The following is a 14061-nucleotide window of genomic DNA, read 5'->3' on the forward strand; positions in this document are numbered from 1 at the left end:
GCACCACTGGGATGTGTCCCTGGTTATGGATGTAAAATACAGTGCTGTGTGTGCTTTAAATGTATACACATGGATTGTGCTGCACTCCATACATTTCAAGATCCATCCACACCATCGTCCAATTGATTGCTTCTGACTGATGAACAGTATTCCATTGTAAAAGATTTACCTTGTTTTTGCTTATTCTTGGAGTTCATCTTTTGTTAAATCTTTTCCCAAGTAATATAATGTATATATACATATATGCATCTTTATTTTATGCTATTTTTAATTAATTAATTAATTAACTATGGCTGCGTTGGGTCTTTGTTGCTGCACGTGGGCTTTCTCTAGTTAGGGTGAGCAGGGGCTACTCTTCGTTGCAGTGCGCGGGCTTCTCATTGCGGCGGCTTCTCTTGCTGCTGAGCACCGGCTTTAGGCGTGCGAGCTTCAGTAGTTGTGGCACGCTGGCTCAGTAGTTGTGGCTCCCGGGCTGTAGAGCGCAGGCTCGGTAGTTGTGGCGCACGGGCTTAGTTGCTCTGTGGCATGTGGGATCTTCCTGGACCAGGGATCAAACCTGTGTCCCCTGCATTGGCAGGAGAATTCTTAACCACTGCGCCACCATGGAAGTACAATTTTATGCTATTTTTTTTTTTTTTTTTCTGATGTGGACCATCTTGAAATTTATTTATTTATTTATTTTTGGCTGTGTTGGGTCTTCGTTTCTATGCAAGGGCTTTCTCTAGTTGCGGCAAGCGGGGGCCACTCTTCATCGCAGTGTGCAGGCCCCTCACTGTTGCGGCCTCTCTTGTTGTGGAGCACAGGCTCCAGACACGCAGGCTCAGTAATTGTGGCTCACGGGCCCAGTTGCTCCGCGGCATGTGAGATCTTCCCAGACCAGGGCTCGAACCCGCATCCCCTGCATTGGCAGGCAGATTCTCAACCACTGCGCCACCAGGGAAGCCCTTTTATGCTATTTTTAGTGGTATCTTTTTAGTTGTTGTTTATGGCTAGTATATAGAAATTGATTTTTTTTTTTTTTTTTTGTATATTGGTTTATCCCCAGTGACTTTGTTAAACTCTTACTGATTCTAATAATTTGACAGAATTTTGGAGTTTTCTACAATGACCGTAATTATCTGTGAATAATAACATCTTCCTTTTCAATCCCTATACATTTTTTTTCTTGCCTTATATGTGGGTTATGACTTAAGATACAATATAGAACAGAGGATGGGATGGTGGTAATGGGAGTGGTTTTAATGTTTTGCCATCAAATATGATGTTTGCTATAATTTTTATGGATATCTTTTATTGGGTTAAAAAAGTTCTCTCTTCATAATTTGTGAAGTTTATTTTTAAATTATGCATAATATTAAATTCATCCAATGCTTTTTGTCATCTATTGAGATGACTGTATGATTTTTCTCCTTTAATCAATTAATGTTGTACTGTATGTTGGAAAATCAACGTATTCCAACCTTGCATTCTTGGGATTAAGTCATCTTGGTCATTATTTGCTTTCTAGATCCAGCTTACTAATAATTTGTTTAGGACTTTTTGTATCTATGTTCATGAATGACAGCAGCCTATAATTTTTTCTTCTTTATACATTCTTGGGTTTTGGCATCAAGGTTTCAATAGCCTCAAAATGAGATGAGTTTGTTTCTACTTCTTCTCTTCTCTGCAAAAGTTTGTGTAAACTTACAGTTATTTGTTTCTTGAATGTTTCATAAAACTCTAGTAAAACTTTCTGGATGTGCTGTTTTCTTTGTTGTAAGATTTTTATATAATGATTCATTTTCTTTAATGATTATATGACTATTCAGATTTTTTCTTTTATTCTTGGTTTTAGTTTTAAGGAGATCTTCTCTTAGGAATTTGTTCATTTCATCTATCTTTTCAAATTTACTGGCATAAAATTGTTTATAATACCCCCTTTTCAATACCTGTGGCATCTATAGTTATGTTTCCCTTTTCATTCTGATATTGTTTGTCTATTTGTTCTTGATTAGTTCTGCCAGAAGTTTGTCAATTTTATTAGCATTTTCAAAACAATAAATTTTGAAATTTAGTTCTCTATTGTATGTTTTTCTATTTATCTAATTTCACATTCTTTTTTCCCCCTGTCTATTCTGTGTTTATTCTTTTGGGTTTTTTCTAATTTAAACATTACTTGCTTGGTTCATTAAATTCCAGCCTTCTTTTCTAACATTGTAAGCATTTAAGTGATGTTTTAGCTACATCCCACAGGTTTCAATATGCAGTATTTTTATTATCATGTAGTTCTAAATACTTTCTACTTTCTAATAATATTTCTAAGAGTTACTTAGAAATATAAATTCCTAATGACATGGATTCTTCTGATTATCTTTAGGTCACTGATTTCTAATTTAATTGCTTTGTAGTAAAATAATGTGTTTTCTGATAACACCAGTCTTCTGAAATTTGCCGAGACTTGATTTCTGGCCCAGGATGCCATCAGTTTCCATAAGTATTCTATGTGAACATGAAAAAATATGTATTAAGAAGTTGCTTCACTTAGTATGTTGTAAATGTCGCTTAGATCAAACTTGTTAATTGTGTTGTTTAAATCTTCTTTATTCCCAGTCTGCTGGATTTATCTATTGTTAAGCGTGGTGTGCAGAAATCTCCCACTATAATGGTGGGTTTATTACCTCATGTTATTTATCTTTGAGGTACATGCAGGTAAATCGAAATTTTTATCATTTTGAAGTAATCCTCTTTGTTTCTAGTAATTCACTTTTGCCTTCGTTTCCTTTGTATGATCTTACTGTAATGATTCCAGCTATTTCCTGTCCATCCATTTCTCCCTCCCCACAGGCAGCCTTTGTTGGAATTTTTCTCGTGTATCCTTCCAGAAGGATTCTATGCACATCAAAGCATAAACATAGATATTTTTCATTTATTTCCCTATACACATGGAAGTATACTAGACTCTGTTCTGTCCTTTAGCTCTTTCCACACTCCAGAATGTGTCCTGGAGAACACTGAGCGGCCCCCTCCTCCTTTTAAATTGCTTGTCCTGATTGCTTTTAGGTTCTCCCCTCTGGTGCTGTCGCCCTCCCAACTGTTGACAGAGTCTTCTTTCTCACCTATAAATGTGATGCTGCCTCTCTCCAGGGCTCCCCATCACCTGTGGGTGAAGTTCAAGATTCAAGTCCCTCCTCGCTCAGGTCCACTTCTCCGTGTGCCTCTATTTGCACTTTCTCCCTTTTCCAGCTCGTTCTGTGTTGTGCTTTAGCTCATTTCAGGGCTTCACCCCAGCCACTCACGACTTTTCAAATAGGCCATGTGTTGCTTACTCTGTTTCTATGTTTGGAATGCCCAGCACGGTTTGTTTAAACCTGAAATCTCAAACATCTCTTATTGCTGGCCTTTCTGAAAGTCTCTGAGCCCTCCGGGGAGTATGGGCACCTTCCCCCTGCTCCCATGTGCCCTATCTTGGCGCTGAACACGGTGATGCATCCGTCCTCCATTAGAGTTGGCACCACGTGGCAGAATTCCTTGTGGAACTTGATGAAAATGCACATGCTCAGCTGTTACCCCCACAGATGTATTCAGTAGATCTGGTTCTGACCCATTGCTGGATTAAGTTCCTCTGGGGAGGAGATGCCTCTTACCCATCGGTCTTTCTCTAGTACCTGGAATCTGCCCCATGTGAAGTAGGAGAACAGTAAACATCAGAAGAACATGCTAAGACTAGAAAGGAATATAGGGTTCTAAGTGAAGCAAGGATTGATTGATAGGACGAACTTTGATTCTGCAGCCTGTGGGGAGTGGGTTGAAGGTGATTGCTTTTAGGAGAGTGGTGACATCACAGTGGTGTTTCAAGATTAATTCATCAGAAGAATATGGCAAAAGGATGGCCAAGAGTGGAAAAAGCAAGAACAGTCAGATGTGGTAAAAATGGTCCTGAACTCGGGAGGGGGACCAGAAAGGAAGTGGATCCAACTGACATTGGGCAGAAAAACTCAACAGGGCTGGGCAGCTGGTTGGTTATGAGTGGCAGGTACAGGGAGGGGTCAAAGATGTCCCCAAAGCTGTTTGTGTGACGAGGCTGAAAGCCACTGTGCCTGAGGATGGGTCTTTGACAAGATGACTCATCTCTGGGGTTTGGTGAATAGTGGAAGGACCTAGCTCCTTGGGCTGCTCTGCAGACCTGACTGTGGCCATCTGGGACTTTGACGGATTGGGGTGATAGTGGGAGGAGGGCTGGATGTCTTCCATCCAGGCCATTCTAGGTCTTTCTGGAATGTACAGGGGAGGATGAAGAGGAGGAGCTGCCTTCCTCTCTGGCTCCAGTGCACTCACTTTGGAGGTTCCCTTGCCCCACCAGCTCCACCAGTTCCACCAGCACCATCAACTCAGATGGCTGCTGTGCCCTGACCGGCCATGCTCGGCAGACAGAGATTTACCAAGACTGTAGATCACTTGTGACCTTCAACCTTACCAGAAAAGGATGTTGCTAGTAAATACCGAGCAACAAACACAGGAAGCCTAAGAGAATAAACAGAAACACGCACACGCGGCTCTAGTTTCCCTTCGTGGCGCTAGCTTGTGGCGCCCCCGTAGTGAGCCTGCTCTGCGCCCTCTGGGAGAAGTCGGTTTCTTTATCTATGGAGCCCTCTTAGTCTGACCCTGGCCTCCCTTTTCTAAAGTGCACTGTTAGCAAGCACAAAAAGTGAGCCCTTGTTTGGGCAAGGAGACTAGATACTGTGAGGTGGTCATGACCTCACAGACTCACGGCTCTGGCCGCTCTGTCAGACGGATCTGCTCCTGCTTCTTCATCTCACGCTCTCCCCTTTCCAGTGCAGACCTTGCCCACCCCTGCTCAGAAATCCACTCGCCATAGTGGCTCACCCACGCAATTCTATATTTTTGGCTCATGGGGAACTAGGACCAGGGAGCCCCTGGTTCTCAATTCCTTAAGAGATGAAAGAAGATTGACAGCTTGAGCCTGTGAAGGATATTGAACCAAGGTTTCCACTTTCTCCCCAACAGACTCTGCCTTCTGGAGAATTCTGATTAGCTTCCTCATCTACTTTCAAGGGAATAATTTGTAGAAGTCTAAACACTACAGTTTTACAGCATCAGAATAGCTTTTAAAATGCTAGTAGCACAGGAGAAACACGTGCTCTTGGATGGTGTAGGCAGTTACCACCCTCCGCCCCACGGAGGGACCCATGTGCTGTCTCACTGCACAGATCCGGAGCCAAGTTCCAGGTCCTGCCCCACCGAGCACACGGTCCCCCGGGTCCCTCACTGGAGGTGAATCAGTACCTCGCTTCCCATGTTTCCTCTCACTGTTGTCAGGGGAAGACTCACTGCCCGCCCCCCCCACCCGCCCCCCAGATGGCACCTATGGTGGTTTTAGCTCACGTGCCCCTCAGGATTCTTTAGGGGCTCATAAGGCCACCTGGTGGTGCTTTCAGTCTAGGGAGGGGTGAGCATCTATTTCCTCACTTGCTGTAACATCAGGTCATATGTAATGGACAGGAGGTATATTCCCTTATTCCCTACTAGCCTTCTTTGGTCTTCTGGAAGGTTTTGTTGAACTTAGTTGTCTGTTGTTCAGGGACTGAGCTGAATTTCCTGCTGGAACAGTCAGAGGACTGTATGAGACTAGGGCTCGGGGGCGGGGGGGGAGGACAGTTTCAGTGTCCTTGTTCCTGAAAGTGGGAACATGAACTTCCCGATGGTATTAACTGATGGGACCTTAGCATTTTATGTAGAAACTGCAGTAGCATCATGGCCTCCAAAGAGTCTGGAATTTCAGAGATGTCAACCAAACTTCCATTAGTAATTTGTTAGCTCTTGTCACTTTACCTCAACTCTGAACTGTAACGAGGCTGGAAAGGGAACCATAATGTTGTGGTGTCTGAGGCAGAAAAGAATAGAATTTATAAGCAGTACAGGGAAAGCCTGAGTCTGAGTGTGACGGAGCGTGAAAGTACAGACCCGAAGAGCAGAGGACGGCGCCAGAACATTATTTCATCAAATTTTCAGCACCAAAGAAATTTTTAGTACACCCATCTTTCCTTAAAAATAATTCTTACTACTACTCAACCATAAAAAAGAATGAAATAATGCCATTTGCAGCAACATGGATGGACCTAGAAATTATCATATAGTCAGACAAAGACAAATATCATATGATATCACCTATATGTGGAATCTAATATATGAACTTATCTACGAAACAGAAATAGACTCACAGACATAGAGAACAGACTTGTGGTTGCCAAGGAGGAGAAGGGTGGGGGAGGGATGGATTGGGAGTTTGGGGTTAGCAGATGGAAACTATTATATATAGGAGGGATAAACAACAAGGTCCTACTGTACAGCACAGGAAAATATTGATATATTCAATATCCTGTGATAAACCATAATGGAAACGAATATAAAAAGAAATATACATGTATGTATAACTGAATCACTTTGCTTGTACAGCAGAACTTAACACAACATTGTAAATCAACTATACTTCAATAAAAAATAAAATAAAAATAATTCTTACGTCTTCATAATGGAGAAGGAGATAAAGGAGAAATGGAAATGAGCATCACCAAACAAGTTGACTTCAGGGGTCCTAATTATCTTAGTCCTAATGGTCGAGGCTGTGCACCAGCCAACTGTATCTCGTGACGCCTGTTCGTCCTGGGGGAATGAGGCCTTCGCTGTCTGAGCTCACTAACCCTTGTCACCTTGTGCTTACTCCTCCAGAGGTGACCCACTACTTAGGCATGGGACACCGGCCCCTTCCCCACTTCCTGTGATTGAGCCAGCAGCTGGGGTTACTGTGGGGATGCCTGTTCATCACCAGAAGTCAGACTCTTGGGAGATGGACCCTGACTTGTTGCCCGGCTGCAGGCTCGGTGACCTGAGCAGAGGGAGCAGTCTGGAGAGTCGGACCAGCAGCTCTCGTTCCAGAAGTCTCACTCTGGTGAGTCCCTGTTTCTCTGGTGCTCTGTGTGCTTGAATGTTAGCTGATTTCGCCCCCCTGTCAGGAGTATCTTACAACATCCTTTTGGGGTAACTAGCTTGACGTCTTGGAATACTTGCTCTCTGAAGCGGCATTTCAGTGTGAATCGTATTAAGTTTTGCACCAAATCCAGAGCAGTGATAACTTGGCTGCTAAGACCCAGAGCACGCAGTGCCTGAAGGTGGCCACCAGCCCAGGCCAGGGCACCTGCCTTTCAGGTCCAATGACTGGAAGAAGGGAAACACCTCACAGGATAACATCAAATTCACTTTAAAACAGATGTTTAAGTCCTTCACAAATATAAATGCTTTCCTATCCCTTTCTCTCGGCATCCAGACCTTTACATAAGTGTCAACAAGCTTTGGGAACTTTCACAAAAAGTCTTTAAAGTTAAGAGATGATCTTTTGGCCCTCCCCACCCCTCAGGGTATTCACCTTTCGGGATGGAGACCTTCATATTCATAGAGGGAAGGACAGGAGAGAGTCCACCTTGGATCTCAATAATAATGGTCCATTGTTCATCTCAGCCCATCTTCAATGGGAGCACAAATTTTCTAAAGATACACCGATCCCTAAAATTAACCCCAGCTATGCTGAACATAAGAAAGAAGTGTACAGAGGGCAGTTAATAGTAACAATAGAATTTTATAGGCTCCTACTTGCATATTTTCTTTTTTTCAATCACCATGGTAAGTATGTAATAGATATTATTTGATTCGCCAAAGGAAAAATATATTATAAATTACTCTCTGAATATCTGAGAATCTATAAATCCTTAAGAATAGAGAATTTGGGACTAATTTTTTAATTTAAAAACTGTATTTAAAGAAAATGTTAGGGGCTTCCCTGGTGGCGCAGTGGTTGAGAATCTGCCTGCCAATGCAGGGGACACGGGTTCGAGCCCTGGTCTGGGAAGATCCCACATGCCGCGGAGCAACTGGGCCCGTGAGCCACAATTACTGAGCCTGCGCGTCTGGAGCCTGTGCTCCGCAACAAGAGAGGCCGCGACAGTGAGAGGCCCACGCACCGCGATGAAGAGTGGCCCCCGCTTGCCACAACTAGAGAAAGCCCTCGCACAGAAACGAAGACCCAACACAGCCGTAAATAAAATAAATATAAATAAAATTAAAAAAAAAAAAAAAGAAAAGAAAATGTTAAAAGAATAGGTAGAAAGACATACAGATTAATACTCCAGTCATTAGTGGGGTCTGTTCTCCAAAGCACAGTTAGGAAGCAGCTCTGCTCTGATGTAGAGGGTGTTTCTAAAGCATGGCGTGGATAACTTAGGAACCATAGTCTAAAGGGCTGCCCTGTGTGCGTGGGGAGGGAATAAAGTCGAGAATGGTCGTCAGATGACCTCGGTCTCTGAGGAAATGGGTATAGTGCATTATGAGTCAGTGCTCGAATTATTTTCTTGCCTTTCACATTCATTTTCTTATTGAACTTGAGGCAAATCTCTTAACATCCTTTGTACCATGGTCTCTTTTGATAGAAAGTTGAAGTAATACCTGTTCTGTCTCTTCCTGGGAGAGACCATAACCCCAGGTGTGTCAAGTGCGCTGAATTTGAGGCAGGAAAGTTGCTACTTTTCTATCTCCATTGTAGTCATATAGGGTCCATTCTTCACATGAACCAACTCGTACCCACTCTCACCACATCCTCTGTGGTGGGTCAAACTTATATACTCCAAAGACAGAAAGGACTTGATTGAGCTCTGCAAACCCGTCCATGGAGGACTGCCTTCCATCTGTTCTATGTAGGTGATTTATCCCTTTGCTCAAATACTGAAGCACTGTTCTTGGAGGTGAGGACAGAGGCAGAGCTTGCATTCTAGTGGCTGTGGTCCACCCTGACAGAATAGGCTGCAGATTTGCTTCCCCAGGCAGCAGACTCTGAGATGGACAACGTTACAGCACAGGAGGCTTATTAGGGCTGTTCCTGGGCTCAACATCTGGAAGGAAGAGGAAGCAGGATTTGGGCAGAGAGAGAAGCTGGGCTGTGAGGCAGACCCGACAGAGGCCTTAGCTGTTCCTCAGGAGGCCCTGGCGCTGCTGGGCCGAGAGTGGAGCCTGGATACCCACTCTGCCATCAGCCCTGGGATGGGGACATCCCTGGAGGGAGGCACGACCTTGACAAGACAGTTCCTTTCAGTTGGAGACAGTTCCCAAAGGGGACTGAGGGCCGCCTGCCAGCAGCATTCCCAACAGATGGGGGACCAGGTCCTTCATCCCCAGGGTGACCTGGGGGGCGCACCACACTCCCTACCATGAAGGTATAGGAGAAAAGGAACAGAGCCTTTTAGAGGGACCGAAGGCACCAGAGCAGCTATAAGATGTCTGAACTAGAAGAAGCGAGACTGAAATGAATTCGGGGAGTTTACAAGAGACCACCATATAAATACAGCTCTTCACAGAGTGTCCGTCTAGGCAGGTGGGGTGTTCATTCCATCACCTGGCAGATTTGGAGAATATGCATCATTTTGACTCTTTGTCAGAACGTCAGACCCAGGAATTCATCTTCAGAGGCAAAAGCTCTTCTTTGAAAGGAAGTCTACTAAGTTTCAGCTCCAGAGTCACAAGGAGAAATGGTTTATTATAAAACTCTTTTATCATGGATGTATTTTTTGGTAAGATACGAGAATTATCTTTAGGTTCAAAGACAGAAAAGACTATAAATCTCTTACACATGTAAATCTCAGGAGGTCAGGATGGGCGAGGTGAGCAGTGTTATGCCTGTGAGCCACCTGTGCTGGAAGGGCTTTGTGAACCTTAGTGCTGGGCTAAGTAGGTTCCACAGTGGAGTCGAGTACAGATCAGAAGGACGTTCCCCAAGATATTTATAATTTCTCTTAAGTCCTTCCAGAAATCCGTATGCATTTTTCAAGTTGCTTTCTTTACTGATACTAATCAGTATCCTGAAAATCGGCTCAGAATAGTAATAAACACAGGATACTGGAGACATGCCCGGGTTCAAATCCAATCGTGCCTCCCTCTGGAACCTGGGAAAAGTAACTTAATCACTTTCTTCATTAGTTATTTTCTTCATTAGTTTAAAAGGGTGGGGAGTGAGTGGGATAATAATTCTTCCTCAAGGGTTACCCGTAGAGATGAAATGCCCAGCATCTAATCAGTGCTTCCTAATTACTGGTACAAGCTCCTGTGAGTGCCCTGTTAGCCCCAGGTAGAGAATAACTCCACTTCATCCTGCCCCGTCATCTTGTTTGGATCTATGCTTTCCCATCTGTCCATCTCTTATCAGTAGCCTTCTGAATTTCCTTCTTTGACCAGTAAAGATGGGATGGTAAAAGGCAGTCTAAATTTGGGGAGGGTCTATATGTTTTTATTCTAAATCCTCAGTCTTTTTATGACTTGTCTTTTTAGAACGACAGTCAACTGTAGTAGTTTCCCCACTCCCTGACCTCATAAAAGATTTGTCAGTAACAGTGTTTTTAGGCCTCCAGATTGTATGGGATTAAATGCACCCCTTGGAGGGCTCTTTAAGTAAAAGATAGTTCCAATTTATAGAAGTGTGTATTTCTTTTAAGCAACGGTTATTTTTAAAAAGAAGATAAAACATTAATGCCTAAAGTTAAATGAGAGTATTGTAAAGTTTTTAAACACTAGTTGAAGTGTGGCCTGGAAGATGACAGATCTTTGCTTTTTAGAAACCTTTCTCCTGAGCCGGTACAAGTTAAAAATTAAAATAGCTGCTTAGGTAGTTTTGTTGTGGCTATCCACATGGCCGCCGTCATGACCCAGGCTGTTCTAGGAGGGTGAAGTATGTGAACTTTTTATCGCTCAATAGGCTAGTTGTGGTTGTGTACGTGTATTGTTTTTCTTGTAAGGAATTCTTCCTCTGAACATTTTCTAGCAATATGTATAGCTAGAACTAGAACAAACTGTCCAGAACTTCCCTGGTGGTGCAGTGGTTAAGAATCCGCCTGCCAATGTAGGGGACATGGGTTCGATCCCTGGTCCGGGAAGATCCCACATGCCGTGAAGCAACTAAGCCCGTGCGCCACAAGTACTGAGCCTGTGCTCTAGAGCCCGCGAGCCACAACTACTGAGCCCACGTGCCGCAAGTACTGAGCCCACATGCCACAACTACTGAGCCCATGTGCCTAGAGCCCGTGCCCCACAACAAGTGACGCCACCGCAATGAGAAGCCTGCGCGCTGCAACGAAGAGTAGCCCCGGCTCACCGCAGTTAGAGAAAGCCCACACGCAGCAATGAAGACCCAACACAGCCATAAATAAATAAATAAATAATTTTTTTAAAAAAAGAGCAAACTGGCAAAATCCTTGTATACTTGACTAAGAGGGTCTCTTTTTCCTTTGAACTGTAAGAAGGACACCTTCAGTACAGTACAGTTGGTAGTGTAGTTCTGGAACTTACCACCTCGAGAGGTGATGGGGATTCAAAATAAAAGGTTCAGGAAGGATTTAGAGACATTCATAAATGATAGCTCTTTAAGGTGACAAAGGAAGCTTTGGGTATAACGTGACATATTCTTAAGCTCTTAAGGCCAATATCTCAGACACACATCTCATCAAACATCTGGGGTGCACTGCCAGGGACCAGTACTGCCTCATGCCAGGATCCTTAGGTTCTTCTTCTGCACATGGTCTGAAGCCTGCTCTGCCCTGCAGGCACCCTGAAGCTTCCTCCAGAAAAGAATATGATTTAACTAGCTGAAAAGAGGGGATGCTCTTAATACCCATAGGAATTAAGGAATTTCATAATGTGTGTGCCACTTTGAGGGTGGATTGGAAACAGCCCAAATCCCCAAGCGTACTTCCTATTCATTTTTATCTCTAACTTGGGCAAAACCAATGATCCAAATTCATTGCTGAGTTTTTGGAGATTTGATATTCAGTGAACTGTCTTGAAACCCTGCCTGGTCCCTTAGCAGACAAATCTTATAGCCCTCAAGTCACATAATAAGCCTGTGATCAGACAGCGGTCGTCAGCTCCTGATCATCCCTTCCTTCTCCAAAGCCTCTGAGGTCGTTTGGCCTCACCCATAGGTCGTGGAAGAAGAAGGTAAAGCAAGCGGGGGCGAAGCCGTCTCCATGGCTGGCTCCGCCTGAAGTCTAAGCAGGACACTAGGAATCAGACATGCTTGTCACCAGACAGTTTCAAGGAGAAGACACAGAACAGAGGCGTGGGAAGGAGAAGCAGACTGGCCAGTAGTAACCACATTGTCCTTTCGGCTCTGGCTTCTTCCCCAGATTGAACCCAAAACTTCCTGGACAGAGCAGCTATTTTAAAACAAAGCTAAACTGCTTTGAGGAGAGTTCAATTCAGTAAACATGCAGTAAATGGCTGCTACATACCAGATTGGATAGGTGATGGAATAAAACTCGGTTTTAATCTTTTTGGGAACTCACAGTTTAGTGACACGACAGCCACGCCGAGCTCTGGGACGTGTGACAAGCTTATGTGGGGTCTCACGCACGACACCACGCGCTTAAGGCGTTTCCGTCTCAGTCGGGACCGCTTTATGACCTTGCCAGTTCAGAGAAGTTTAAGGCGGCCAGGGAGCCCAGCGTTGTCCTTCAAAGCCATGATTCTTTCCATCTGTAATCAAAACTGCACACATATCTCATCCCCTGCGGGCTTGTCTGTGTCTCTTTCCGGCCACAAGTAGAGGTTTACGTTAACCATAGTGAAAAATTACAACAGGGACTAGTTAGAAATAACCCTAATTAAGCCCTTGTAATGAAACCGTGGGAAAGGCCACATGCACTTATGGTCTTTCTTATGAGGTTGCCAAAGTAAAGCGTGGCATTCACAGGGGGGTCGGAAGCACAGAAGACGCTGATTCCTATTTTCTTCTCGCTACGTTGTGTTTCAGCTCCTGGGGAGCGTCTCTCATCACCTTGGGTTTTTAAGTCAATAAAGCCTTGCTCAAGTGTCAGGGAGATCATTTCGGTGTTTGTAGAAAGAGAATGTAACCATCAACTCACATTCTGCCCGAACAAATACCCAAGGCCGCCTACCTGGGAGAGTTGGGGGTTAAGACATCTTGACTCATCTCAAGAAATATTTTTAGCCATCATAATCTTTCTTAAATTTTCTTTCTGGGCTTCCCTGGTGCACAGTGGTTGAGAATCCGCCTGCCAATGCAGGGGACACAGGTTTGAGCCCTGGTCCGGGAAGATCCCACATGTCACGGAGCAACTAAGCCCGTGCGCCACAACTACTGAGCCTGTGCTCTAGAGCCACGAGCCACAACTACTGAGCCTGCGTGCTGCAACTACTGAAGCCTGTGTGTCTGGAGCCCGTGCTCCGCAACAAGAAAAGCCACCACAATGAGAAGCCCGTGCACTGCAACGAAGAATAGCCCCCGCCTGCCACAATTAGAGAAAGCCCGTGAGCAGCGATGAAGACACAACACAGCCAGAAATAAATAAATGAAATTAATTTATTTAAAAAAAATTTTTTTTCTTTCTTTCTTTTTTTTTTTTGGTTGAAGATATAGATAAGTTCTGCTGGTTCTTTTTTTTTTTTTTTCCTCCTTCACAAGGAGTTACCACTGTTGTCTTAATCTGCCATTAAATCCAATTTCTTTGTTTAAAAGAAAAGCAAAACAAAAGGAAAAAAGCCTAAGAACTGAATTAATTCAGTGCCTTTTTTAGGCGGGGGTTATTTTAGTATGAGTGTTTTAAGCCTTCGACTTTTTTGTTCAGCCAAACAAACAAAGGTTTTTTCCTCTCTTCCATTTGCCTATAAACAAATCTCCTGTCCCACATTTGTACTCCCATAGGTATGTCTAGGATCACTGACTTTTATCACTGCTGGTCACATTTGTTGTAAGAGTTGGTCATCCAGCCAGGACCGTGTTCCTCTCAGAGCTCCATCGGGACTAGAGGGACAATTTTGCTGTCATCTTTGCAGGACAGGATAGATGGCACCAGGCCGGGACTCTGTCCTCCTCCTCGTGGGAGACTTGTTCAGCGTGCGTTCCAGTTACGGCAGTAGATTTGGCGTTTTGAATTTCCTGGTTTGAATACATTGGAAATTATTTCTTCACCATCATAATACATAGATTAGGGCAGAAATGCAGTAGATTTG

The 14061-nt window shown here is 43.9% G+C and overlaps 2 protein-coding genes across 9 annotated transcripts in view; one reads left to right on the plus strand and one right to left on the minus strand.

Moving 5' to 3' along the window:
- Positions 1-14061, minus strand: part of UPF2 (UPF2 regulator of nonsense mediated mRNA decay) — a gene marked incomplete at its 3' end in the record, with an annotated part of 208980 nt that overhangs the window by 49593 nt on the left and 145326 nt on the right. The gene's annotated exons all lie outside the window — the stretch shown is intronic.
- PROSER2 (proline and serine rich 2) overlaps positions 1-14061 on the plus strand; it is a 44305-nt gene that overhangs the window by 16494 nt on the left and 13750 nt on the right. The window contains exon 2 of the mRNA XM_082385588.1: positions 6727-6946. Coding sequence (XP_082241714.1) covers positions 6809-6946 — 138 coding nt within the window. The 5' untranslated portion in view covers positions 6727-6808. The remainder of the gene's footprint in view (positions 1-6726; positions 6947-14061) is intronic.

The sequence above is a fragment of the Balaenoptera borealis genome (assembly GCF_965194805.1).
Source record: "Balaenoptera borealis genome assembly, chromosome: 3".
Lineage (NCBI taxonomy): Eukaryota > Metazoa > Chordata > Mammalia > Artiodactyla > Balaenopteridae > Balaenoptera > Balaenoptera borealis.